The sequence below is a fragment of the Heliconius melpomene genome, chromosome 1, assembly GCF_056956725.1.
Source record: "Heliconius melpomene rosina isolate 202511_hmr_F chromosome 1, ASM5695672v1, whole genome shotgun sequence".
Lineage (NCBI taxonomy): Eukaryota > Metazoa > Arthropoda > Insecta > Lepidoptera > Nymphalidae > Heliconius > Heliconius melpomene.
The window spans coordinates 5064058-5086860 of record NC_140389.1 but is presented as its reverse complement, the minus strand read 5'-3'; the positions used below and the strand labels follow the sequence as shown (position 1 = coordinate 5086860).

Sequence of the window (22803 nt, the reverse complement as noted above, 5' to 3'; positions counted from 1 at the left end):
AGATATTGTCAAATTAATGTCAATATAATAATTTCAGGATATTAATAAATTGAATTATATTTTAATAATAACATGGAACTTAAATGGTTGTTGATATCAGGCTTTTGGAATGTGAGTATAATTTATAATATAAAAAAATATTTATTGACCTTTTATCTATATATATAAAAGGACTTGTCCTCACTGACTGAGGTAAGACGCACGCACGATTCTTATAAAATTTGAAATTCAGACTCTTAAAAGTATTTAATTGAACACGTGTTTCATGGTTTTCTAGAATTCTTTCCATAAGGGTTCAAATAAGGGGTTGAAAGTTTGTATGGAAAAATTCTTAAATCGCCACCGATTTTTATAAAATTTGAAATTTAGACTCTTAAAAATATTTCATTGAACACATGTTTCATGGTTTATTAGAATTCACCCTTAAATACGTAAGCGAAGCTGCGCGCGTCCGCTAGTATAAAATATACGTATACACAAAAAGAATCTGCCTACCATCAGAATATTACAGTTTTGTAAAATGTAGTTAATAAAATTTTCAAGATAGATTTAAAAATTCTAGAAAGATATTATTAGTAGCTGGTAGCTACCAGCAATAGATAAACCAAGCAATAATAATAATGTATATTTATAAATTAATTATGTAATATTAATTAATTATGTATTATGCGTGAAAATGCTCAAAGGGAAACATGAAGTGGAAACACCAAAAAAAAATGGAGTGCTTAGTGAATCTTTTTATTAATTTTTAATACTAATAAAGATAAAAACCGCATCCTTCAGATTTTTCTCCTTAAGTAAGCTACGATATCGTAAATATCTATTATTTTTATAACATTTTTTACAGTGTATAATAACAATACAAAGTTTAATATATCGTGTGAAAAAGAACTATTACTATGTAGGTATAACTTTTATTATGATCAGCTTGATTTGGGTGTACTCATGGAGTTGGTACATGTGCGAGAAGGAAATTGAGGAAAATAATATACGGCCGTAAGTTTTACTCAATTTTAACAATAATACTACTAGTATTTTTCATTCCTATAACACTTCAAAAATGTAAAAATAAATATGTTTTTTCCAACTTTTTACAATATTTGTTATATTATAATATTTGATGAAAACAGTAAATTAAATGTAAATTTCAATAGATATCAAACTAATATACACATGTCTAGCGATGTTGGTTGTCAATTTCCATATGTTGATCCATTTTCAAATGTGGCTAAGAAATATAATAAGGATTTGCCTAAAGTAATCTGTGAAGGGGAGGACTGGGTTGAATGTAACGTGAGTTGAAATACTTAGACTTTTTTTTTACAAAATTTTACGTATTATTTAATTTGTAAGTTTTCGATTTAAAACAATATTTTAATAATTTATAAACCGTCTATTGATTTACTTGTAGACATCAGCTTCACGTTGCATACCGCACATAGTAGGGTAGGCAGAGGGAACCTATTGTTAAGACGATCTGTTCCCCACTTTCCACCAGATTTTTGGAGGCATTATAAGTTGAGTGGCGGAATTCAACTGCATTCAACAACAACAAAGTGGCTTTTGCCTTGGTACCAGAGCAAAGAAATGAAAATATGAATGAATAATAATTCATTCCCCTGAGTGGGGATCGAGCCCACAATCGTCACGTTACAGTCACACACTTGTGCCGCGACGGCCTTTATTTTAATAAAAAAAATGCCTTTGAATTTAAAGAAAATCAGCTATTCTTAATCTAACCACTTTTCATAGATATCAGAATGCAAGGTTACCCAAAATATTTTAAATAAAATGAAAAGTTTAATATGTCACTATAAGGATATAATTTATATAGATGATCACACCTATAAAGTAGCTCATTCCGTTACAGTAATGAACGATAAGGTATATGTTTTAAATAGAAGTGATTTTGTAAAAGTTTCATGCTCTGGATACGATAAAGATGGGTGAGTTCTTTATGATATTTATTAATTTAATTGATCGTAAGTTCAAATACATATTATAAAAAATATTTAATTATTATAAAAAAAAGTATATAAAGTAACTTTTGAATTTATGTGCAGTATGACGTGTTTTAGCACTAAGTACTCTCTGCCCACTTTGCTATATGCGAGAGAAAAGTGAACTTAAAATAATATTGAACTTTTTAATTTAGTATAGTCATTATTAATTAAATTAAATAAAACACTTTTTATTTCATAGTTTTGGTCTATTATCTAAAAGATGGCACGGTTACAAAGCGGGTATACGACCTCTTCCATCTCCTAAAGTACCGGAAGGAAGAAAAAAATCCATAAATGTATTGATACTTGGTTTTGATTCCGCTGCCCGTAACGGTTTTATACGAAAAATGCCCAAAAGTTATAAACGCTTGGAAGAATTAGGTGCGGTCATACTTAAAGGGTAAGTAATTTGAAAAATTAAAAGAAAATTAACTTTTTAATCTATATATTTTTATCATTCGTTTATCCATAATCCGTCATTTTTTTAATATAATCAAGTTTTGGCACATTATTTCCCAGCTTCACGCTGTGTTCCATATACAGTAGAGGAGAATACCCTTTGTTAAGACACCCCGTTCTCCACTTTCCGCCGAATTTTCGAGGTATTGAGGTTTGAGTGGCGGAACACAACGTATTTAAATACTTAAAAAAAATTAAGTAAAACTTTATTTTTGTTATGGAATAGATTTTATTATTATTTATATATTAGCTTCATTGATGAGAAGGCGAAACAGCTGCACGTTTGGCCGTACACATTTAATGTTAATTTAACAATTTTCAGCTATAATATAGTAGGTGATGGTACACCGGACGCCTTATTTCCTATATTATCAGGAAGAACTGAGTTACAGCATGCCAATGCGAGACAAAGATATTCAAAAGAAATACATTTAGATCCAGATTTATTTATATTTCATACAGCTAAGTTGGATGGGTAAGGAAGTGGTAAAATACAGTTTTGTTCTTTTTAGTTTGACATATATTGCAAAGTAAGGATAGAGAACCTCAAGCATTCCTCGCTCTGCGTTTTAAGTTAATAATTATGGACTTAAAAAAAGTCATAGGTACAAATCATCTAACATTTTTATACTACTTTACTTACTTGTAACGTGTGATGAAGAATATTTTAATTTTAATAATTCAGCATTTGAAAAATACTTTTATAAATTTATTATGTAAATTTATTTCATCTTCTCGTATGAGGATTATTTTATGTTACTTTCTTTAATCTATTCTCCTTTACTTTTAGCTATGAAACGGCATATTACGAAGACATGCCTTGGATTGGTTCATTTCAGTATCGTTACAATGGTTTTAGCAAATGTCCCGCGGATCATTATCTCAGATCTTTTCTAATGGAGGAAACTAAAGAAGGCACGAAATGGTGGAATGGAATTAAAAACAGATATTGTATAGGAGCAAAACCACAATATATGGTTATGCTTAATTTGACTAAACAGGTTTGAATTTTTGGACTATCTTCTCACGCAATTTATGTTATTTACTAAAAAAAATATTGTTAATTAATGAAAAATGTTTAAGCACCAAAATTAATAGATATACTTGCTTATGTATTCTACAGGTGTGTTATTATTTGATTAATATATTTATAATAATAATGGCTCTTAATAAATATATTCATAATTTATCCTAGACGCAATAGTATACTTTCAACAGTTATAAAAGTTCAAATCTTATCTGGAAGCGGAAAGATTTTTCCAGACATTGTTGGGTGGCGCGCATTGTCTTGTTTCATACTTACTACGTAAATACTTATCAGAGTCATCAGTTAGTTATTAACATATTTTATATAATTTTAGTTTATAAATATGAAAGACAAACGTTTTTGCTTCACGTTCATAGCAGATATATCTCATGAGGATTTTAACATGATATCTACAGCAGATGAGGATATTGTGGAATTTCTTAATTATATGAAATTTAGTGGGAAATTAAATAATACTTTGTTAATCGTGATGGGTGATCATGGGCCTAGGTTAGTTTTATTTATTTTTTATTATATGGGTGGTACAAATTGATAACGTATATTAGTATAGCGGCGTTGAGTTCCACGACTTAACCCGTAATGCCTCGAGAATTTGCTGGAAAGTGGGGAACGGAAATGGCTCAATGGGAACGGAGTATTATACGTGCGGGATAGCGTGAATTTTTATTTTTTCTGACTAAATATCTATTTTTAAGATTCTCACCAATGCGAGCAACATTACAAGGCAAACTGGAAGAAAGATTAGCTTTTATGTCTATAATATTGCCAGACTGTTTAAAAATAAATCGGCCCAAAGCTCAGATTTCTTTACAAAATAATGCCAATGTATTAACAACTCCGTTCGATATTCACACTACTTTATTAGACGCTATGGGCTTATACAGTCGTGCCAGCGACTTTGTCGTGCCAAACGCTAAAATAAAACGGGGACTTAGCCTATTAATGCCAGTAAGTTGCTTTTTTATTTTTTTCTTAATAGATGAACTGTAGTAATTAGGATTTATGAAGTAAATTAGATTTTAGAAATTTTTAGGTATTTCTATTTTTTATTTGTTTGAGCTCGGACGTTATGTTTTCCAATATCAGTAGAGGGAATATGTATATTTTATAATATAGATGTTTAGTGATGTTAATAAAACTATTCGATATCCACACGACTTTATTAGATACTTTAGATACAATAGGCTTTATATATAGTCGTGCCAGTGACTATTTTATGCCAAACGCTATATATAATTATAAAAAGAAAAAATCTCTAGTATTTTATTTTAATTAATTATCTGTAACTAAGCAATTTTTTTTATTCATTGGAATAAAAATGTTGTTCGCCCGAACAGGGACTTGAACCCTGGACCCTTGGATTAAAAGTCCAATGCTCTACCGACTGAGCTATCCGGGCTATGAGATATGTAAGCCAAATTATACATAACTAAATATATTTCACATTCGATTTATTTTTTATTTAAAACTAATTCATACTATTGTATATTTCCTTAGTCGATATATTGTATGATGCATATATATTAAGGAAAATACATATTTTTAAATTAAATGACATAGAATGTTTCTATGATATTTTACTTCTTTTTGGGAACAGAGTGTCTTAACAATAGGTTCCTAGTATATGCGAGATAGGTATATATATAAGATAGCAAATTTTCGACATATTGCGTGTTGAGTGGCGAAACTCAACGTCGCGGTTTGTCTTGTTACACGGACGGCCACAATTATAGAAATATTATTTCAATTATATATAACCAATTTCCAGATACCTAAGTCTCGGTCCTGTGACGAAGCTGGTGTACTACCGCATTGGTGCGTTTGTCTCAATACAAAGTGGTATAATGTATCACCTAAAGACACAATGTATAAGAAAATTGGAAATTCCGTAGCTAATTTTGTTAATAACGTCACTTATGACATGCGGTTAGTTTTCTTTTTGTTTAAATTTTATATTTATTATTATTTATTTGTAATAGTTTTTTTTAAGGTTTTACATAAAAGTTCTTTTAAACAGTCGGCATTTATGAGTTCGATACCAATTCTGTATAATGAATAAATTGTAAGTTATTTCCTTTGCCTAGCTCTAATGTATAGTCACTCAATATGCAATGTCTACACGGAAGCAAAAGATGTAATAAAAAAAATGATCAATAATTTGATCGACAAAAACACCTGTCTAAATAAAAGAGCAACTATTGAATTACTATTTTCTTTTTGTTAAATTTCGTTTCTTAAGGTGAATTTCAGAATGATTACTTTAACACATAATTAATAACAATTGAGTTATTAATTAAATATTTAATTATTTCATATTAATAGTCTTTTAAATATTATATTAAGTGAATGTTTTAATAATAACCTTCAAGAATAATAATGATTAGCTTAAACTATGATTATTCTTAAGGGTTATCTTCACCAGTCTGACAAATAGTACAGAGAACATCAACTTAATGGTAGGGGGTTTGATGTCCACTAAGGGGAATGTTAGCTCAGCGTTGCGTTCCAAAGTCAAAGTCAAATAATTTTATTCAAAACAAGAAGTTACAAGATTGGCTTTTTCCCGTTATTATTTAGTTTTTTTTTTTATATCATAATGTAAAAATATATTGTAGATCTTTATGCGTGAAACGAGAGCTGATATCTATAGAATGGGTGACACGTCGAAGTATAGATAGCAAATCTATAGAATCTACTCAAAATATATATTATCAAGCTATGGTAAGAAATTAAATATTTTTTTTTTTCAGTTTCACGCTGTGATGAATTGATCTTAAATATTTTTACATTTTATAAGAAAATATTTAAATGTTTAAGTAAATAAATTCATTTCGTAATAATTTTTGTAAATAAGTACAGTATGGTCCCTGAGTAAGCCTCAAATTTAGTTATAAATGACTATACAGATTTAGTTATAAGAATTTTGAAAGAGTTAAGGTAATTACGATAAAGTAGTTATTTACAGATTATAATGAGTCCCGGTCGTGCTGTATTTGAAGCCTCACTACAGTATGATAGCAAATCAGACAAAGTTATAATTTCTGATAGAGATGTCTCTAGAATTTCTGCGTGAGTATTTTCTCCTTCTTTCTTCTTTCTAGCTTCTTATTTCTTTCGTGGCGTATCATAGTGGCACAAGCGTGTGACTAAAGCAGCGGTAACAAGGCAAAACGCGGTGTTGAGTTCCACAATTCAAGACGTACACGCCTAAGAACTAAGTGTGTTCACGATTCAGCATGATGTTGAATAAAAACCTTTTTTGTAGGCATGTGAAAAAAAGCTTCTTGTAAAAAAATATGTGCAATATAATTGTTTATTTAATTATATGTATGTTTATTGTATATATTTTCAGATATGGTAATGAGCCTGCGTGTGTGAGTGCAACACACCCACACTTGAATAAATATTGTTATTGTACGAATACGTTTAATAGAGTAATAAAAGGTTTTTAAATAGTTTCAATGTATTATTTTCCTATATTATTATAATAGAATTGAGGACGATCGAAGGAGTTGATTTTTCACTAAATAAGATTTTTCTGAAAAGGTATTTAACCTTTTTTAATTGAAAGCAACGACGGCTTTAACTAAAATCTTGACATTTTTTTAAAAAAACAAACTCGAACACATTTTCCGTAATATTTTCTCTATATCCGGAAATGGCTCATAAAATCATCATTAATTTGTAGATTCAAAAAGATTAATGATTTCATTATAATTTTTAATGTATGAATGGCATGTAAAAAGTATATAAAAGTATGTGTATTTTTATAGCAATAAATAAAAATAAATATCTTAATAACAAATAAAAAAACCATATATATTAAAAAACGTATTTTATTTACTAACATACAAAATAAACACTAATAATACTCATAAAGGTACATTGGTAACTTGAAATTATATATTCAAGGCATTTGCTGAGTTACATAGAAGTCCCTTCAGTGGTACCCCGGAGGACCGTAAGCGGGCTTGAGCCCGTTACCGTTGTGGAATCCGTTGAGCGATCCAGAATAGTCTGGAGCATTGTAGTTGTAACCTAGAAGTGATAAATAATTTATGTCAATAAATAAATAATAATCATTATTGATACATATTAATTTATTATGATGAAAGACTATAACCGCGATGTTTGTTGATTCGATTCCCACTAGGGGCAATCCCTTAAGAGTTCGCCGAAAAGTGGAGAACGGAAGTGTTAATGGGGAATGGAGTGTCCCAACGCTGGTTCCCCAGGTTATATAAAATAAAATATTATAAAAAGCTGGGGTCGCACCCACAAACGCTGCCTTAATGCATTTCTATTTAAAGTTTATCTAATAGCAATAAAAAAATAATCTTTAGACTTTTAATTGAAATATATCGTGCCTTATTCAAATGTCTACAGAAAATTTTCCTTTTTTTCCTTTAGTCATTGTAAGAGTGGGTGTGTAATATAAAAGTGTTAAGAAAATTTTTCCTTCCTTCCTTTCTATGAAGTAAATGGTAGGTATTATTTATTTTATTCTTCACATCGTAACCCGCATGTGGCAGGGTAAGCAGAGGGAATCTAGTTTTATCACTACATACACACCTCTCGTTCGTGTTCGAGAAGAAATGATAATTTATTCCCGAGCGGGAATCGAACCCATAACGTCACGTTAACGGCGTGACGCTATACCGCTTCGCTACGATGGGCTTATGATGGGCTTAATTGTACTTATGTGGGTAGGTATCTAAAATAAAATATTTAATTCTCATTTCCTCGTTCTCTCGTCAGCCACTCAACACGCAATGCTTCAAAAATTCAGGGAAAAATGGAGAACGAAAGTGTATGTGCACTATGTGTGCGACACAGCATAAAGCTAAAAAAATAAATACCTTGATTGATAGAATCTGGATATCTTGCTTCACCCTCGTATCTCACATCCGCGTGAAACCCAGTCTGCCAGTCGGCGTGATAACTAACTGTTGAGAGAAATATTATAAGAAATAAGAACTAGATAGATCTTCTTTCTTCTTCTTAAGATTCCTTTTCTAATTCTTCCTTATTTATTTCTTTATTTAAAGTCAAATAAGGGCCGTTGGCACAGAAGCACATCGTGTTACGGTAAGGGCAATGTTGGTTCGATTCTCACTCGGGGGAATATATATTTTCATTTCTTAATTCTGGTAAGAATAAAAAGTACGCCATTGAATTCCGCCACTTAACACGCAATGTCTTAAATATATATAGATATTAAAGTATATAATACCGATTTGAGTCCTTCCATCTGGTAACTGGACTCTATACTCTCCACGCACGACGTTACCATCGGACACCTCTCGTCTGTCGTAATCGTTGCCAGATTTGGCATCTTTCACTGAATATCCGAATTCATAGGATTTTGGCTGGAACAAATATATATTATATGCTTGCTACTGTAAACGCGGCAAGTTGTGGATTCGATTCCCACTCGGGGAAATTAAATTTATAAGTAATATTTTTAACAAGAATAGACAGGAATATTATTTGACAAATATTTATTTCCTTATAATCGGATAGTCTACAGCTGAATCACGATGTTCTCAATTTTATAATTGAAACTACTACCTTAACCGAGTAGGTACAACCTATCTATGTAATATAAGGAAAAAATATGTAACTAAATACATACGTATGATATTATATCAGCGATTTATTCTACGAGGATAACCTTTAACATCTCCTGTCAAGGACTTATAAAATAGAGCAATCTAAAGAGTAGTTATCTATTATACTTTTTTATTTTATACCCATCTCATATTTTATTATTTACATGAAATAGGCTAAGAAACATACATATGAAAAAAACACAGTTATGTTTAGGAAGTTATCAATTTTCATTCGGGATACACTGTGAAGATAAAAAAACCTTGCTTAGACAGCTCCGTTTTACCAACATATATAAAAATATAAGAAAAATATATTAAGTAAATATGTATTCCAAAGGATAATTTCCAATTGCTATTCCATAGTTTTCTATATTGTCAAGATTTATATACGATATTTCGCTAATAATTAAGTTTAGTTATTATCAAGTTAACGATAGAGCCGGGTAAGTGTTTTGGTAAACAGTTATATTTATTTTTTAATTTTAAGTGATACGTACCAAGTCTTGTTATAAACAGTGTGAAAACAAAATTAGACCGTTTCCCGATCACCGCCTATTTTTCCAGACATTTATTGATGATTGGCGGAGTTTAACCCCACTTTTTGTCCATCAGAATTGGGGAATTAAAATAATTTAAATATTATATTTATTGTTTTATTGTAAGACTTCGATTCTTTCGACTTTCGCTTCGAAAGGTACAAACCTATTGCACCATAGGAGGATAAGAGAAATGATTTCTAGAACTATAAAATACAATACTAAACGCTCTTCTAACCTTTGATCAATTCATCAAAGATATTGTTGCGTTTTAATAATAATTAATGACTTTATTAATTCGCCCTTGAAAATGTACATAAATATATAAATATGTATATTATATTAAACATACTTTGTTTACGTTTCATTTAAAATAAGGTGTGGAACTTACTGGAGCTAGAAATCCATAAGAATAACAAAATACCAAAAAATATCTGCTATTTAACTAAATTGAAGTAATAGATCTGATCTGATTTTAGCTTCACGTCACCTTTGCATGTAAGGCAAAGGGAACCTAGTGTTAAGGTACTCCGTTCCCCGCGCCCTGCTCGTGTTGAGTGACGAAATTCAACGCCGCGTTTTGTCTTGTTACCAGAACGAGGAAATGAAAATGAATAGAACCCATAACTCTCGTGTTTACAGTTGGATGATTTTCCGCTGTGCCACAATTCCTCAACTGCCTGTCAACTAAATGAAACTGAATTTTATAAAAGCTGTTTTTTTAATATTTCAGCAAAATGAAGGCGCTAATTACAATTGTATTGAACATTGCCATCATCCACGCTGGAGTCATCAAGGAAGATGAAAATAACCCATGTCCAGGAGTAAAAATAGATGAAGTTTATCTCGAACCGGAAGTACTTAAGACAGATCTCGATAGACCTTACCAATTAGCCGTAGATTATAGCACCAATATTTTATACTTTAGCTACAGTATAAACGAAAAAGACGACGGTTTTAAAAGTGCGTACATAAATTTAAATACAAAAGAGTTTGCTGATTTGGAAGGTGTTTACGAAGGTTTCACACACGCTGTAGATCAAAAGAATAACGAAATTTACGTAGGTGGTGGTGACGGTATATACAAATACAATCACAATTCCAAATCTGAACTGATAGCTGAAAAGGGCAAGAGCATGTGGAATATGTTTTTCAAAGACGTATTATACTTCACAGATTTTCCATCGCAATTTCTAAACACATATGTAAACGGTGAAGTAATAAGATTTAAAGATTTAGAAAATACTAAAGTTGATCAGTTTGCGATTGACAACGACGACTTTTTATATTTTACTAATATAACTGGTTTGTACTCTCATAGAAAAGGTTCCAACAACTCTACTGTCTTGATTAAGGAATTTAACAATGGTAGCGCCAGACAATTAGCTATTGATGTAAAGGGCAATGTGTACGTCTGTATGCCGGATGGAATATATAAAATTAATGAAGAAAGGACATCTATAGACAAAATACTAGACGTGGATGACGCGTTCGGACTGGCATTCGATAATGCCAACAATATAGTTTACTCGGATGACTCTAAATTGATACGACTTAAACCTAATAAGGAAAAGGCCTGTTAAGGTTAAGTAAGTAAACTGATGTTACGAAAATCTGGTGATGTTTCATTTTTGATTGGAATTTCATGATAAAAGGTAGCAGTTACATTTTGAAATAAATTAATGTTAAGATGTTCACAATGTATAAATATATTTCCATCACCAAATATTTGTTATTGTTATAGAATTACGGTTCTTCATATAACAGAGTAGATAGATGGAACTTGGTTAAGACATTGTTCCACGCAACGCTCAAAAATCGAGACATTGGGTACTGCGTGGTGGAACACAATACCGCTCTTTGTCTTGTTATCAGAGTCAGAAAATTGAAATTATATTTTATAATTAACTCAATTAGTGGGATATTTAGATATTATGCCACTTCGGCAATACAGCGTCATTACAAAATGTTAAATATATAGTAGGTTTGTATGTATGCATAATAGTCCTGTAGAAATGTAATAAGCGCGAAGATAATAAAAATAAAAAATTCTCTGTTTTCTATTTGACTGTTCTAACAATATCAAACAATAAACATATTATTGATGCGAATATTATGTTCCATGATACAACATAAATGTTATAAAAATGTCAGTAATTATGTCTTTCTATGTGTAGCTTTATAAAAAATGGTTTACCTAATTTTAATATGTTTTTAATAAAACTTTAACATGATAAGAATGAAAAATTAAGTCGTAATTTAAGAAAAACCTTTATTACAACGACTTAATTCATTTAAATTTGTTGATGTTGATGATATTTTTTTAGTTGCTATTTAACTGTACGCTTCTCTCACAGAACACAACGAAAATATAGTGTTAAGACACTTCGTTCTCCACTTTAAATGAATAATAATACAAAATTTAAGAAATACAACGAATAAGTGTAGGTACTCCCTAACTATTTTAATGATGAGTCGTTCTAAACGACCTCTATGCTTGTTTACACCAATTTTCTCGCACATCCGCGATGACAAATATCACGTAGAATTGAAAAAAACATATTATACTAGGTGGTCACTATTATCTAAACAATAAGAACTAAATTACATTAACATTACCAAAGTAACTGCAAAGGATAATTGGTTTGGAAAGATTATAACATTTATTGGAGTCAGTTTGGAACGTAAACTGTTGTATTATACACGTTTAGTCAAATAAAAAAAATATTAAGAAAAAACTTTCGAAAATAATTGTAATTATTAAACAATTTAAAATAAAATTTAGCTTAAAGAATCATGCGAGGGTTGATTTGAGTTTTAAGTGTTAACGAAGTTTTACGTGATATAAATAAAAAAACACTAAAATGTTACCAATAATAATAGGCATAGCCATTTTTATTTTGAGTGTAGACGCAAAATTCACTATATACGTAACAGATACACCAATACAAAAAATTGGTAATCGACTCTACAAGCAACACCTCTTAACAAACGAATTTAAAGACGTCAAGGAGTTAAGTTACGATTCTGAGGGTAAGAACTTATATTTTATGTACATGGATGATACCATACAAAATTCTGGTCGAGCTTCTATCAACATTATCACCAAGAAATCCAATAAAATTAGAGGAATAGAAAGAAATAAGGCAACTGCTGTAGATGCTGATACCGGGGAAGTATATTTTGGTTCAGACGACGGTCTATACAAATACAACGCTGCATTACAACAAGCCGAATACACTGGTCTTTATAATATGAATATATTCAAAATAGTTATAAGAAATAACGCAATGTACGTGATAGATGCAAATGATCATAAAATCTATAAAATTTACGATCGGGGAACTAGAGCTGTGAAGCAAGATATAGCAACTAGTGTTCTAGATTTCGAAGTTGATTTTAAGAATAATATACACTTTGTGTCCATGTGTGGGGTCTATTGTGCCCCAAAAGGAGGGGAAGTGGTGAAAAATAAAGATTTAAAAGTAGTTTATCAATTTCTTCTGGATGAATATAAAACTTTTGGTGTAACAGAGGATGGTTTATATGAAATCGATTGTCACAATGGTACAGCGAAACATGTGGCCAATTTAGATTTTGCTCCAAGAAGCATAACGTTTGGTGATTATGGTGATATATTTTATTCTGTTGATGACAGCGTTTATAGGCTGAAACCGATAAATTCGTATTTCTTGTATAGAATACATAAAAATGTTTTATAGATAATATCTTGATTTGTACCTTTTTTTAAATATTTATGTTATTTATTAAACAAATATAATATGTTCTAATTTTAAGTATTGAATTATTATTATATTAAATAATAAGTTAAGTAAATCTATTACATTTAAATGTCTTGTTTTTACTACTATTTACCTACAAATATATATAAATCTGTCCTTGATAATTAAAAAAATATCCCGCACATTGCAGAGTAGGCAGAGGACCTGGGAACCTGCTGTTAAGACATTTCACACTTTCATATTTCATTTCTACGAATTGGGATCAAACTCACAACAAGTTGATTTTGCAGAACACTTTTTGACCCTAAGCGTACAACTAGCCTCAATTTTTATCTTTTATTCATATAATAACTATTTATCTTTTATTTCATACAATAACTATATTAATTAAAAAAATATTTAATAATAAATAGATTATATATGGTCTAATTTAATCCAGTGCTTAATTTTTCAGAGCGAATTGACTGTGACAGACGGACATACAGGCATTCTATTGATGTTATGAATGTTTCATGTTTTCGTATGGAACTTTAAAAGTAATAAAAGGACTTACCACCTCATTCTCATGACCACCATGACCATGATGCCCATTGTGACCATGCTGGTTGTGATTTTGACTATGATCAATATTAGAAGGCGCAAAGGAGTTAGGAGGCAAGTAACTGCTGGGAAGATTTAGACCTGAAATATGTAAATTAATTAGTTATTAGTAAAGACTAATATTATAAAGCTGGAATTTGTTTGGTTGGACGCGCTAAAACTCGGGAACTACTGATTATTTTTTTTCCGTTGGGTAGTCCATTTAACTAAAGTATTATAATGTGTGAGACCATCGCGGCAAAATAGTTCGATTCCTAATGGGGGGAACGAATAAGCATTTCCTTTTCCTGGATAGAAGAATTAGAAATGAATGCTAAAAAAACTCATTTTGTTTGACCCCATCCCTAACTTTTCATTTCTTTAGAAACATTTTTTTAATATAAATATGGACAAATATAATTTCTACCCCAGCTTGGATTTGAACCCCCACCTGTCTTAAAATAATAAAAAAACAACAACTTACCAGTCTTAGGAGGTAGATAAGTGTTACTGGGTACATTATAAGAATTTAAGTTATAGTTGTTGTTTGGCTCATAATGGTACCCCTGTACTGGAGGCTCTGACTGCACTAAGACGAAGAAACTGAAGGTGATAATTATCTGCAAAAAATGTCATATTAATTAATTGCTATTTTTATTTACGTGAGTTAAACACTTGTATGTCTATAATAGATACTCTCAGAGGATCTTGGATAGTAAAACTCAGAACCATATATATTCTTTTAATTTATCATCATTTTTAGCTTCACGCTTATATCTCGCATATAAGAGAAAGAGAGAGAGAGAGAGAGAGAGAGAGAGAGTAGTAGAGTAGGCAGGAGTCTAATGCTAAGAAGGTACATTCCGCACCACCCAATTTTTTCACTCTTAGCTTGTTACAGAGCAAAAATAAAAAATAATTCATTCCCCCAAATATAGGAATCGAACCCACAACCGTCGCTTTTACAGTCATAGCTTCTCAAATTTGTCATCATGTCCATGTAGAATGCAATTCTCATAGAACTCCTAGTAGGTTATGTAAAAGTCCAGCTACCTACAGAACGTTCCATTACATTTGTTAGATTGTATGGGAGCATCGCTTGGGAACCATTTCCGTTGGAGAAAGAACAATGGATAAGTGTAAAATGAAAGTGAACTTGCTTGATATTAAATTGACATAGTACTGATGTTATACATTATTTCATAAATTACGAACATTTTAGATGCTACCGTAGAGTTCTTTGTGTATTTTTGGGTAAACGATAAGATTATTAATTCAAATTCTTGTCTAGGAAATGTATAACATTGATATACTTTGGTACCTTTGTCTATTATAAATATGACTTGCCAAAAGAAACTACTTAAAATTTGATGACATCGTCGTTGCAGGGTGACGAGGTCAGGACTTCAGGAATGGGAATCGAACCCATAACCTCGAATCGAACTCATAATACTTTGAATTTGGATCTCAAAAATCGTAGAATATAGAAAAATATTCATTTTATAATGATCCTATTAAAAACATATCTCCAATTTAAAACTACGATATATTAACAACAACTATTTCGTTAATTAAATATACAATTTCACCGCCCGGATAGCTCAGTCGGTAGAGCATTGGACTTTTAATCCAAGGGTCCAGGGTTCAAGTCCCTGTTCGGGCGACCTAATATTTTTATTGTATAACATGAAAATTTTGAACGTCGTTGTTGCTGATATAAAAAATATATATATCTGTCACTACATAATAGTATTATTATGAACATATATATGTTCATAAAGTATTTTTTTAAACTTTTTTGATTGCATTGATCTTAGATTTCAATTGATTTGTTATATTTCGAGTAAAACAAGTGTATTTCTTTTTATGATTTTCGCGAGTGTTGAGGGTTTCATTCCCACAATTCCACGGAGAATGGGAAACGGAGAGTCTCAACACCTCTTATATACAGCTTGGCGTTAAAAAAATGTAGATACTTATAAGACGATAAGCAAATTACTAATTTTATGATGAAAAATCATGCAAACATAATCTTTGTTAATTGTTAAGAAATATTGACACACGTGAGATTTTCATATAAATTGTATGTAAATTATAAATAGCCAACTTTCATGGGAACTTCCTACCAACAAGTTACATCATTTTGCCCTCGAATAAACGATTTCGCTTAGTTTTTCTTGAATTACACTCAAAGAAATCCAAATATGGCTTCTTTTATTTCCAATTCAATATAATCTATAGGTATATAAAAAACAATTAGACATATTTATTAAGTATTTCACTTTATATGTAATATAATATGACGGTTGTGGGTTCGACGCCCTCTTAGGGGAACAATTTTATATATAATTTTATATGTACCTACTGTTTTTATATATTTACAAAATTTATTATCTCTCACATATGTATATAGTTGAAAATTAAAAACGGACTATGTTAACTTTAGGTTCTCCCCTTAGGGAAATATGTATAAAAGGGTCATAATCAGAAAAAGTGTCCTTTTTGTGTCTTTTCTTGTCCCGCTACTTTGAATGCGTTTTAAAAATACAATTTTAAAGATAATTTAAATATTTTGCCATTTACGATAAATTTATTTATTAACTTAAAGATTTTTGTAATATTTTAAATGTATTATGGCAAATAATAGTATTTGTTGTTAGTTGCAAAAAACCTTTCAAAATGCTTCCATACAATTTTTCGTGTCCCATTCACCACTTTACTTTTTAAAAATTGATTTGTTACGAATATTTATGGTTTTATTTGATTTCAGATATGTTTATATTACTTTACTTTATGCATAATATTAAATAGAACTACTTTTATTGATACATTATTTAATAAATAATATATATTAGTTAAGTAAATTTGTCCCAAAATATTGTCTTTTTGTTACTCAGGGCTAGTAACGTACAATTAAATTATGAATGCAATTATTTTGGATGATGTTTAATATTATTTTTTGTTGTGGCACCATATTTCTAAAAGTCAATGCTGTCGTAGCTACAACAAGTAGTGTACTCGCAGCAGTAGAGGGGTTCAAATGTTTTAGAGGGAATGCGTGAAATTACATCTCAGGGTTATAAACAGCTTTTATTTTGGTAAGTATTCTATAATTTCGTTTTCTTGTTTATGTTATTTGCTTCTTTTTACAAAATCTCAAAAAAGAACTTCAGTGCTTGCAGATGCAACACGTGGCTTATGAGCAAATATTTAAAAGGGTTAGAATTTCTCAGATTTCATTCTCAATTTCGTTATATTTCGTTACGTAACGAAATTGAGAAAATATGAAGCCTAGTTCACAATTACGGTACCAATGTTTTCTTATATATGTTTATAATAAAATTGTATCGAACCGGTGCTTGTATATGGAAGATATGTATATAAGAAAAAAAATTTGCTGGCATATGAAAAAAACTATTAGTGACTTTTCATAAAGTAAAGTAACCAAAAATAATGATTTTTAAGTTTTTTGCTTGTTTGCTTGTTTGTCTGTGTTTGTGCATGCTAATCTCAGAAACAGCTCAACCGATTTAGTTAAAAATATTTTTTTATTCTTCCTGAAATTAGTTGTGATTTTGTGATTATTATTTTTTGATAAATATTTTTGTATTTTCAGTAAGCGTCATGGCTCCTATGTCAAATGCTGAAACATAAAAGATATAGAGAACGTCCTAAAAAGACCAATCTTATAGCTATGCGGAATAAACACTTACAAAGAATTAAACTTAATTCCAGTGATAACGACTCAAATTTTGATATATTTTAAAGTGGATTTAATTTTATCATTAACTTTGTGATCTCTAACTAGAAATATAAGTTTATTACGTTACGAACTAGCATTATTATATTGTTAATATAGTTATGTTGCCTCATGGTGTGAGAACGGTACCGGTAAACGCCTAATCAGCGTTCGGCGTATGTAACGCGAATCCCCTCATGCCATGGGAAACAAACGTAGTGTTTTAGTTTTAATTATTATATATTTTATTCTTTAGTCGATTAGAGCATGCACTTCTGCTCGGTCGATTCACTAGTTAAGTTAATTTTAAGTTAGATATAAGAACATAAAACTCTGTTCTTATTTTAATTAAAACAAATTTAAATTTAACTTTCTTAGTTATTTTTAAAAGCCCACTCGCGCTCCCGTAAACATGTCTATATTGTCACTTTGTTATGTTTTCTTGTTACATTTATAATCTGTTAATTCAACGATAGAATCTTTAAAATTTTAATTTGTAGCTCATTAAATTAAAAAAAATAATAGTTTTATTCATATAATATTATATCCTTATTTTGTTGTGTATAATGCCTTATGACATCAGTTTCGTAACAAACATTATCAGTGTTGTTACTTATCAGTTACGTTACGAATTCGAAAATGTCCACTTTTCTGATTATGACCCAAAAATGAAATAAAATTTAAGCGTAAGCCAAATTTCTGACTAAAACAGATGATAAATGCGTGGCAAGAAAAACTTGCTAGTGTTGAATATAAGCATTTCCCCGAATGATGATCGAATCCACACCCATCTGTCTCACTGGACCTAATGACCTCAACAATGAGTTACTATGGAATAAATATGGAATAACCCACATCGTTCCGTTGTATGAACAAAATTCACTTATGTCTGTAATTTGAAACGCATATTAAACTCATATCAAATACCAATTATGCTCTCGTTACATTACAAAATTATGAAATGTATATGCAGTGAATGAAATGTTGACAGATTTACTAGTTCCCTTTTTTTAGGTTCCCGCTGTATCCCGTACATAACAGAGTAGGCAGAAGAAGTATTAGAATTGTTCTCCACTTCCCCCTGATTTAGAGAACATTGCGTGTGAGGTGATTTTACACAATATCATTAAAATACATCTATCTATTATATTAAGGCGTTACTCACCTTCATCACAGAATTCATTTTTGTAGTTGAGGGGTTTTATAATATCTGTAACAATTAAACATATTTGAATTACAATATAAAAAATATGATTAATATTTTAGAAAAAAAAACATTCTTCAAAGAGGGTATTGAGCACATTGCCGCTGCGTCCCAACAGCCTCTTTATAAAGTAAAATATTATAACAAAAATATAATTAGAAATTGAACAGAATAAATAAAAATAAAATTTCGAACACTAAACAAATTTTGCACCCATTTTTATTATAATATTATATATATTATAATATTTCATTCAATTTCAATAGAAATCAAGTTATTTTCCACAAGGTTAAGGTCTTTAAGCCAAGGTTTATGCACTTATTATTTTTTTTCAGAACAGATAATGAAAAGAATGACTGAACTCAGTTCATTGCCGAATGAAACCGAACAATAGTTAGAAATATTTTTATATTTATTAAAATAAAAAATGTTGTAAACAAAAAGTATTTAAAAAAAAAAACTCTCTATCTTTTATTATACTATCATAAAGGATGGTAGGCAAAAAAGATGATAATATAGGAATTTGAACCCAAATTCTTTAAAATCGGTTAGACACATTTGTAATACCACAAGATCTATATGAAAGGATCCCTTTCGGTATTAAAAAAATTAAATCCGCTTCACGCTGTATCACACAGCAGGGAACGCAGAGGGAACCTAGTGTTCCCTAGTGAATCCTCCTTTCAGCCGAAATTTCACTTCGGTTACTACACTTCAGTGTTATGTAATCGAAATGATAAATAGACATGAATTTTACATTGTAACCCGCAACCGCTTATCACTTAGATCCTTGGGAAAGTTGTGTTAATTATTGTAATTACTGTTAAAAGCACTAAATATAGTCTAGACTGAATTTTGTATGTGTTATGAAAGGTGGTAATATAGGTATTGTGGCCGCCGTAGCGCAGTCGTAGTATCTGACTGTAGGTGAGATGTTTGTAGGTTGGATTCCCACTTCAGGAAATTAATTAGTTTCATTTTTTTGCTAGGCGTTGAATTCATGACGTAATGTCTCGAAAATTGGGCGGTGCATATAAATATAAATCGAAGGTCTAATAACTGTATGTACAACACGGAGACATATATCACAAATATTTTTTTTTAGTTCTCCGATTTTGTACAAAAACTCAATGTCGCGTTTTGCACTTTGCATCTCTATTAAACATGTAATTAAATATTATTTTCTGGCAAAACATTAACAGAGTTGATACTCTACTGAAAAGAAGATCAATAGATTAATTAGAAAAAAAATGAGTCTTGTGAATTTTACGCAATATTGGACATTGGATATTGATTATAATGGACATTGATTAATAATTTTACTTTTCCTATTTATTTATTATGTTTTGATAACATAAAACGCGGCGTTAATTTCCGTTGTTCATCAAACAATATTTCGAAATATTACAACCAGTAAAGATCAGAGCGTCTTAACACTAGATTAATTCTGCCTGTCCTGCTATATGTGTGCGAGTGGCGGAACACAACGCCGCACTTCGTCACCGCGCGATGTGTCAAACAAATATATACTTCCTTCAATAAAATTTGCACCTTATTCAATCAAATAAATCACATTTTCGCTACTATAGCTTTAGTTCCACCATTTTTAAGTAAATTTAGAAAGATTAACTTCCCACGGGGAAAGATACCATCGCTAATTACATTACATAAGTAAATATGTTCAAACGGTGTTAAAATGCATTACAGTGTTATAGTTAAAACAATTTGCCGGTCACACAATTATGTTGATTATAGATAAATATCTATCTGTGAAAACTTTTCTTTTAATTTTAGTCAACCTTTTTATTGTTTTAAAAGCTTTTTGTAAACACTTGAAATATCAGATAAGCAGGAGATATCTGGAAAAATATGAAAAATTACGATATTGTCAAACTTTATATTAATAGATTTTGTAAAAGCAGACTCGTAAAAGTCCACACAATTTTTGCCTACCCTCCAGAATTCGACAGAAAATGGGGAACGGAGTAACACAAGGTTCCCTTTGCCTACCCTTGTTTGTGCGGGATACAGCGTGAAGCTGTTTTAATGTTTTTTAATAACTGTTAATAATAATTTTAAATAACAAAATACGTTATGTGTATGAAGAACAAATATTATTATCCAAATATATAATTACCTATCCTATCCTATCCTAGTAAGTTTTTATTTTAAGTTTACATGTGTCCCGCGTATAGCAGGATAAGCAGAGGGAACCTTTTGTTAAGGCAAGTATTTAGACTCCATTTTCCACTTCCCGCCCAATTTTAAGAACATTGCTTTTTTAATTGCCAAACTTAACACCGCGATTAATATTAATACCTGAGCTGGGAAATGCAAATAATACATTCGCCCGAATAAAAATCGAACCCACTACCATCATGATTAATTCAAATTAAAAATTATTCATACCAAAGCAATAAAAAAACAACTTACTTTTCCAAAAAAAAGCACAAATCAACCAAACAAATAAAAAATATGCTTCACAATACACAATACAATACGAGGCATCGGCTAGAATGAAACTGCGTTATATATTCGCGAGGTTGTTTTTATATACCACGGTGCATCTTGATTGCTCTACTTTAAACTGTGGGTTAACTTTGATTATTTTATCTCTCATAATTTGCATATAGCATATAAAGTAGGGGCTGGGGAGGGGGGAATTGGGTCCCGTGGGTACCCAAAAATATTCTGGCCCATCCCTAGTTATTTATTAATAAAAAAATTAAACAGGAAAATTAAACAAGGACTTTTAAAAAAAAGGGTTAGTCCAAGTTAGGATCAAGTCGAGTGTTCCGACTCTCCGTTCTACACTTTCCGTATATTAACACGGTTTTATTAGGGATGATATCTAAGAAACTGAATTTGACCCACTTGTAATAATTGTATCCTCATGAAACTTTGCACTAATAGTAGCATAGGTGACAATACCATAATATGGTATCAACGAGCTGGTCTAATGATGGCTCAAAAACCTGCTGGCAAAATAGGACTCTTCAGAGGTTACTAGTAAACCACTCGACTTTAAGGTTATTTCATTTATAGCACATTTCATAGCCCTTATAGCATATATTATATAAATACATGTTTTTTATATATATTTTTATTTTTATTTACTCGCTTAGATTGATCAAGTTGTTACTAAGTAGGTAATACAATTTACTATGTTACTAATATTAGTTAGTTTAATCTTAATTTTTTTCAGCTTTGTGTATTTCGTAGTGGCGCTGTAGACAGAGGGAACTTATAGTTTAGAAACACTCCGTGAAATACAATCGATGAAAAATCATAATTCTTCCGAGTGGGGCATTGAACCCTCAACTATCGGGTTTATAATCAGACATATTGGATGTCCGACTGCACCACGACGGTCTCAACAAAAATAAACATATAATGTAACATGTATTGAATTTTATTTTAAGAAAAATCCTTGACGTGTACAGTACTCTACTTATTAGTTTAAGTAGGGCTTAAAGGCTAAGCTTATTGCACATAAAGCTCCTTATTATATATAACATACAATTAAAAAAAAAATTTAGGAGACCGTTACGGCGCAATGTAACGGCTTCGCCCGCTTGAACTATACGAACATTTATTAAATATATTTATGAAAATATTGACAGTTTAGAAGGTTAATCCTAATAAACCATGAAACACGTGTTCAATGAAATATTTTTTAAGAGTCTAAATTTCAAATCTTATAAAAATTGGTGGCGATGTAGTTCCTGAGATTAGCTCGTTCAACTAAACAAACTCTTCAGCTTTATAGTAAAATATTAATAAAAAGTATAAAAATAGTATAAATTCTAGAAAAAGATTTTAGAGACATTCAACATAAGGTTTCCACAAACAAAAATTGTCCTTTTATATTGTATTTTCC

At 30.5% G+C, this 22803-nt stretch overlaps 4 protein-coding genes and 2 non-coding genes across 6 annotated transcripts; 4 read left to right on the top strand and 2 right to left on the bottom strand.

Moving 5' to 3' along the window:
• The first annotated feature begins 27 nt into the window (after window positions 1-27).
• Window positions 28-6965, top strand: LOC146541050 (uncharacterized). The gene is made up of 13 exons (XM_085187430.1): window positions 28-111; window positions 848-996; window positions 1155-1293; window positions 1753-1946; window positions 2203-2403; window positions 2785-2937; window positions 3253-3463; window positions 3824-3999; window positions 4206-4458; window positions 5279-5436; window positions 6126-6231; window positions 6476-6579; window positions 6863-6965. The coding sequence occupies exons 1-13, from the start codon at window positions 73-75 to the stop codon at window positions 6960-6962; spliced, it is 1983 nt and encodes a 660-aa protein (XP_085043556.1). The 5' UTR covers window positions 28-72; the 3' UTR covers window positions 6963-6965.
• TRNAK-UUU (transfer RNA lysine (anticodon UUU)) lies at window positions 4837-4909 on the bottom strand. The gene has a single exon. It is a non-coding gene; the product is annotated as a tRNA-Lys (tRNA).
• A 367-nt stretch (window positions 6966-7332) lies between the features above and the next one.
• On the bottom strand, window positions 7333-21441 carry LOC146541046 (uncharacterized). The gene is made up of 7 exons (XM_085185896.1): window positions 21357-21441; window positions 18885-18929; window positions 14465-14600; window positions 13955-14082; window positions 8744-8879; window positions 8370-8456; window positions 7333-7548 (listed from the first exon to the last, which is right to left on the bottom strand). The coding sequence occupies exons 2-7, from the start codon at window positions 18900-18902 to the stop codon at window positions 7451-7453; spliced, it is 603 nt and encodes a 200-aa protein (XP_085042022.1). The 5' UTR covers window positions 18903-18929; window positions 21357-21441; the 3' UTR covers window positions 7333-7450.
• Window positions 10396-11905, top strand: LOC146541049 (ommochrome-binding protein-like). Its single transcript, XM_085185886.1, has one exon. It carries the CDS (start codon window positions 10396-10398, stop codon window positions 11239-11241), a length of 846 nt encoding a protein of 281 aa, XP_085042012.1. The 3' UTR covers window positions 11242-11905.
• LOC146541048 (ommochrome-binding protein-like) lies at window positions 12000-13505 on the top strand. Its single transcript, XM_085185875.1, has one exon. It carries the CDS (start codon window positions 12523-12525, stop codon window positions 13378-13380), a length of 858 nt encoding a protein of 285 aa, XP_085042001.1. The 5' UTR covers window positions 12000-12522; the 3' UTR covers window positions 13381-13505.
• On the top strand, window positions 15571-15643 carry TRNAK-UUU (transfer RNA lysine (anticodon UUU)). Its single transcript has one exon. It is a non-coding gene; the product is annotated as a tRNA-Lys (tRNA).
• Window positions 21442-22803: the final 1362 nt, after the last annotated feature.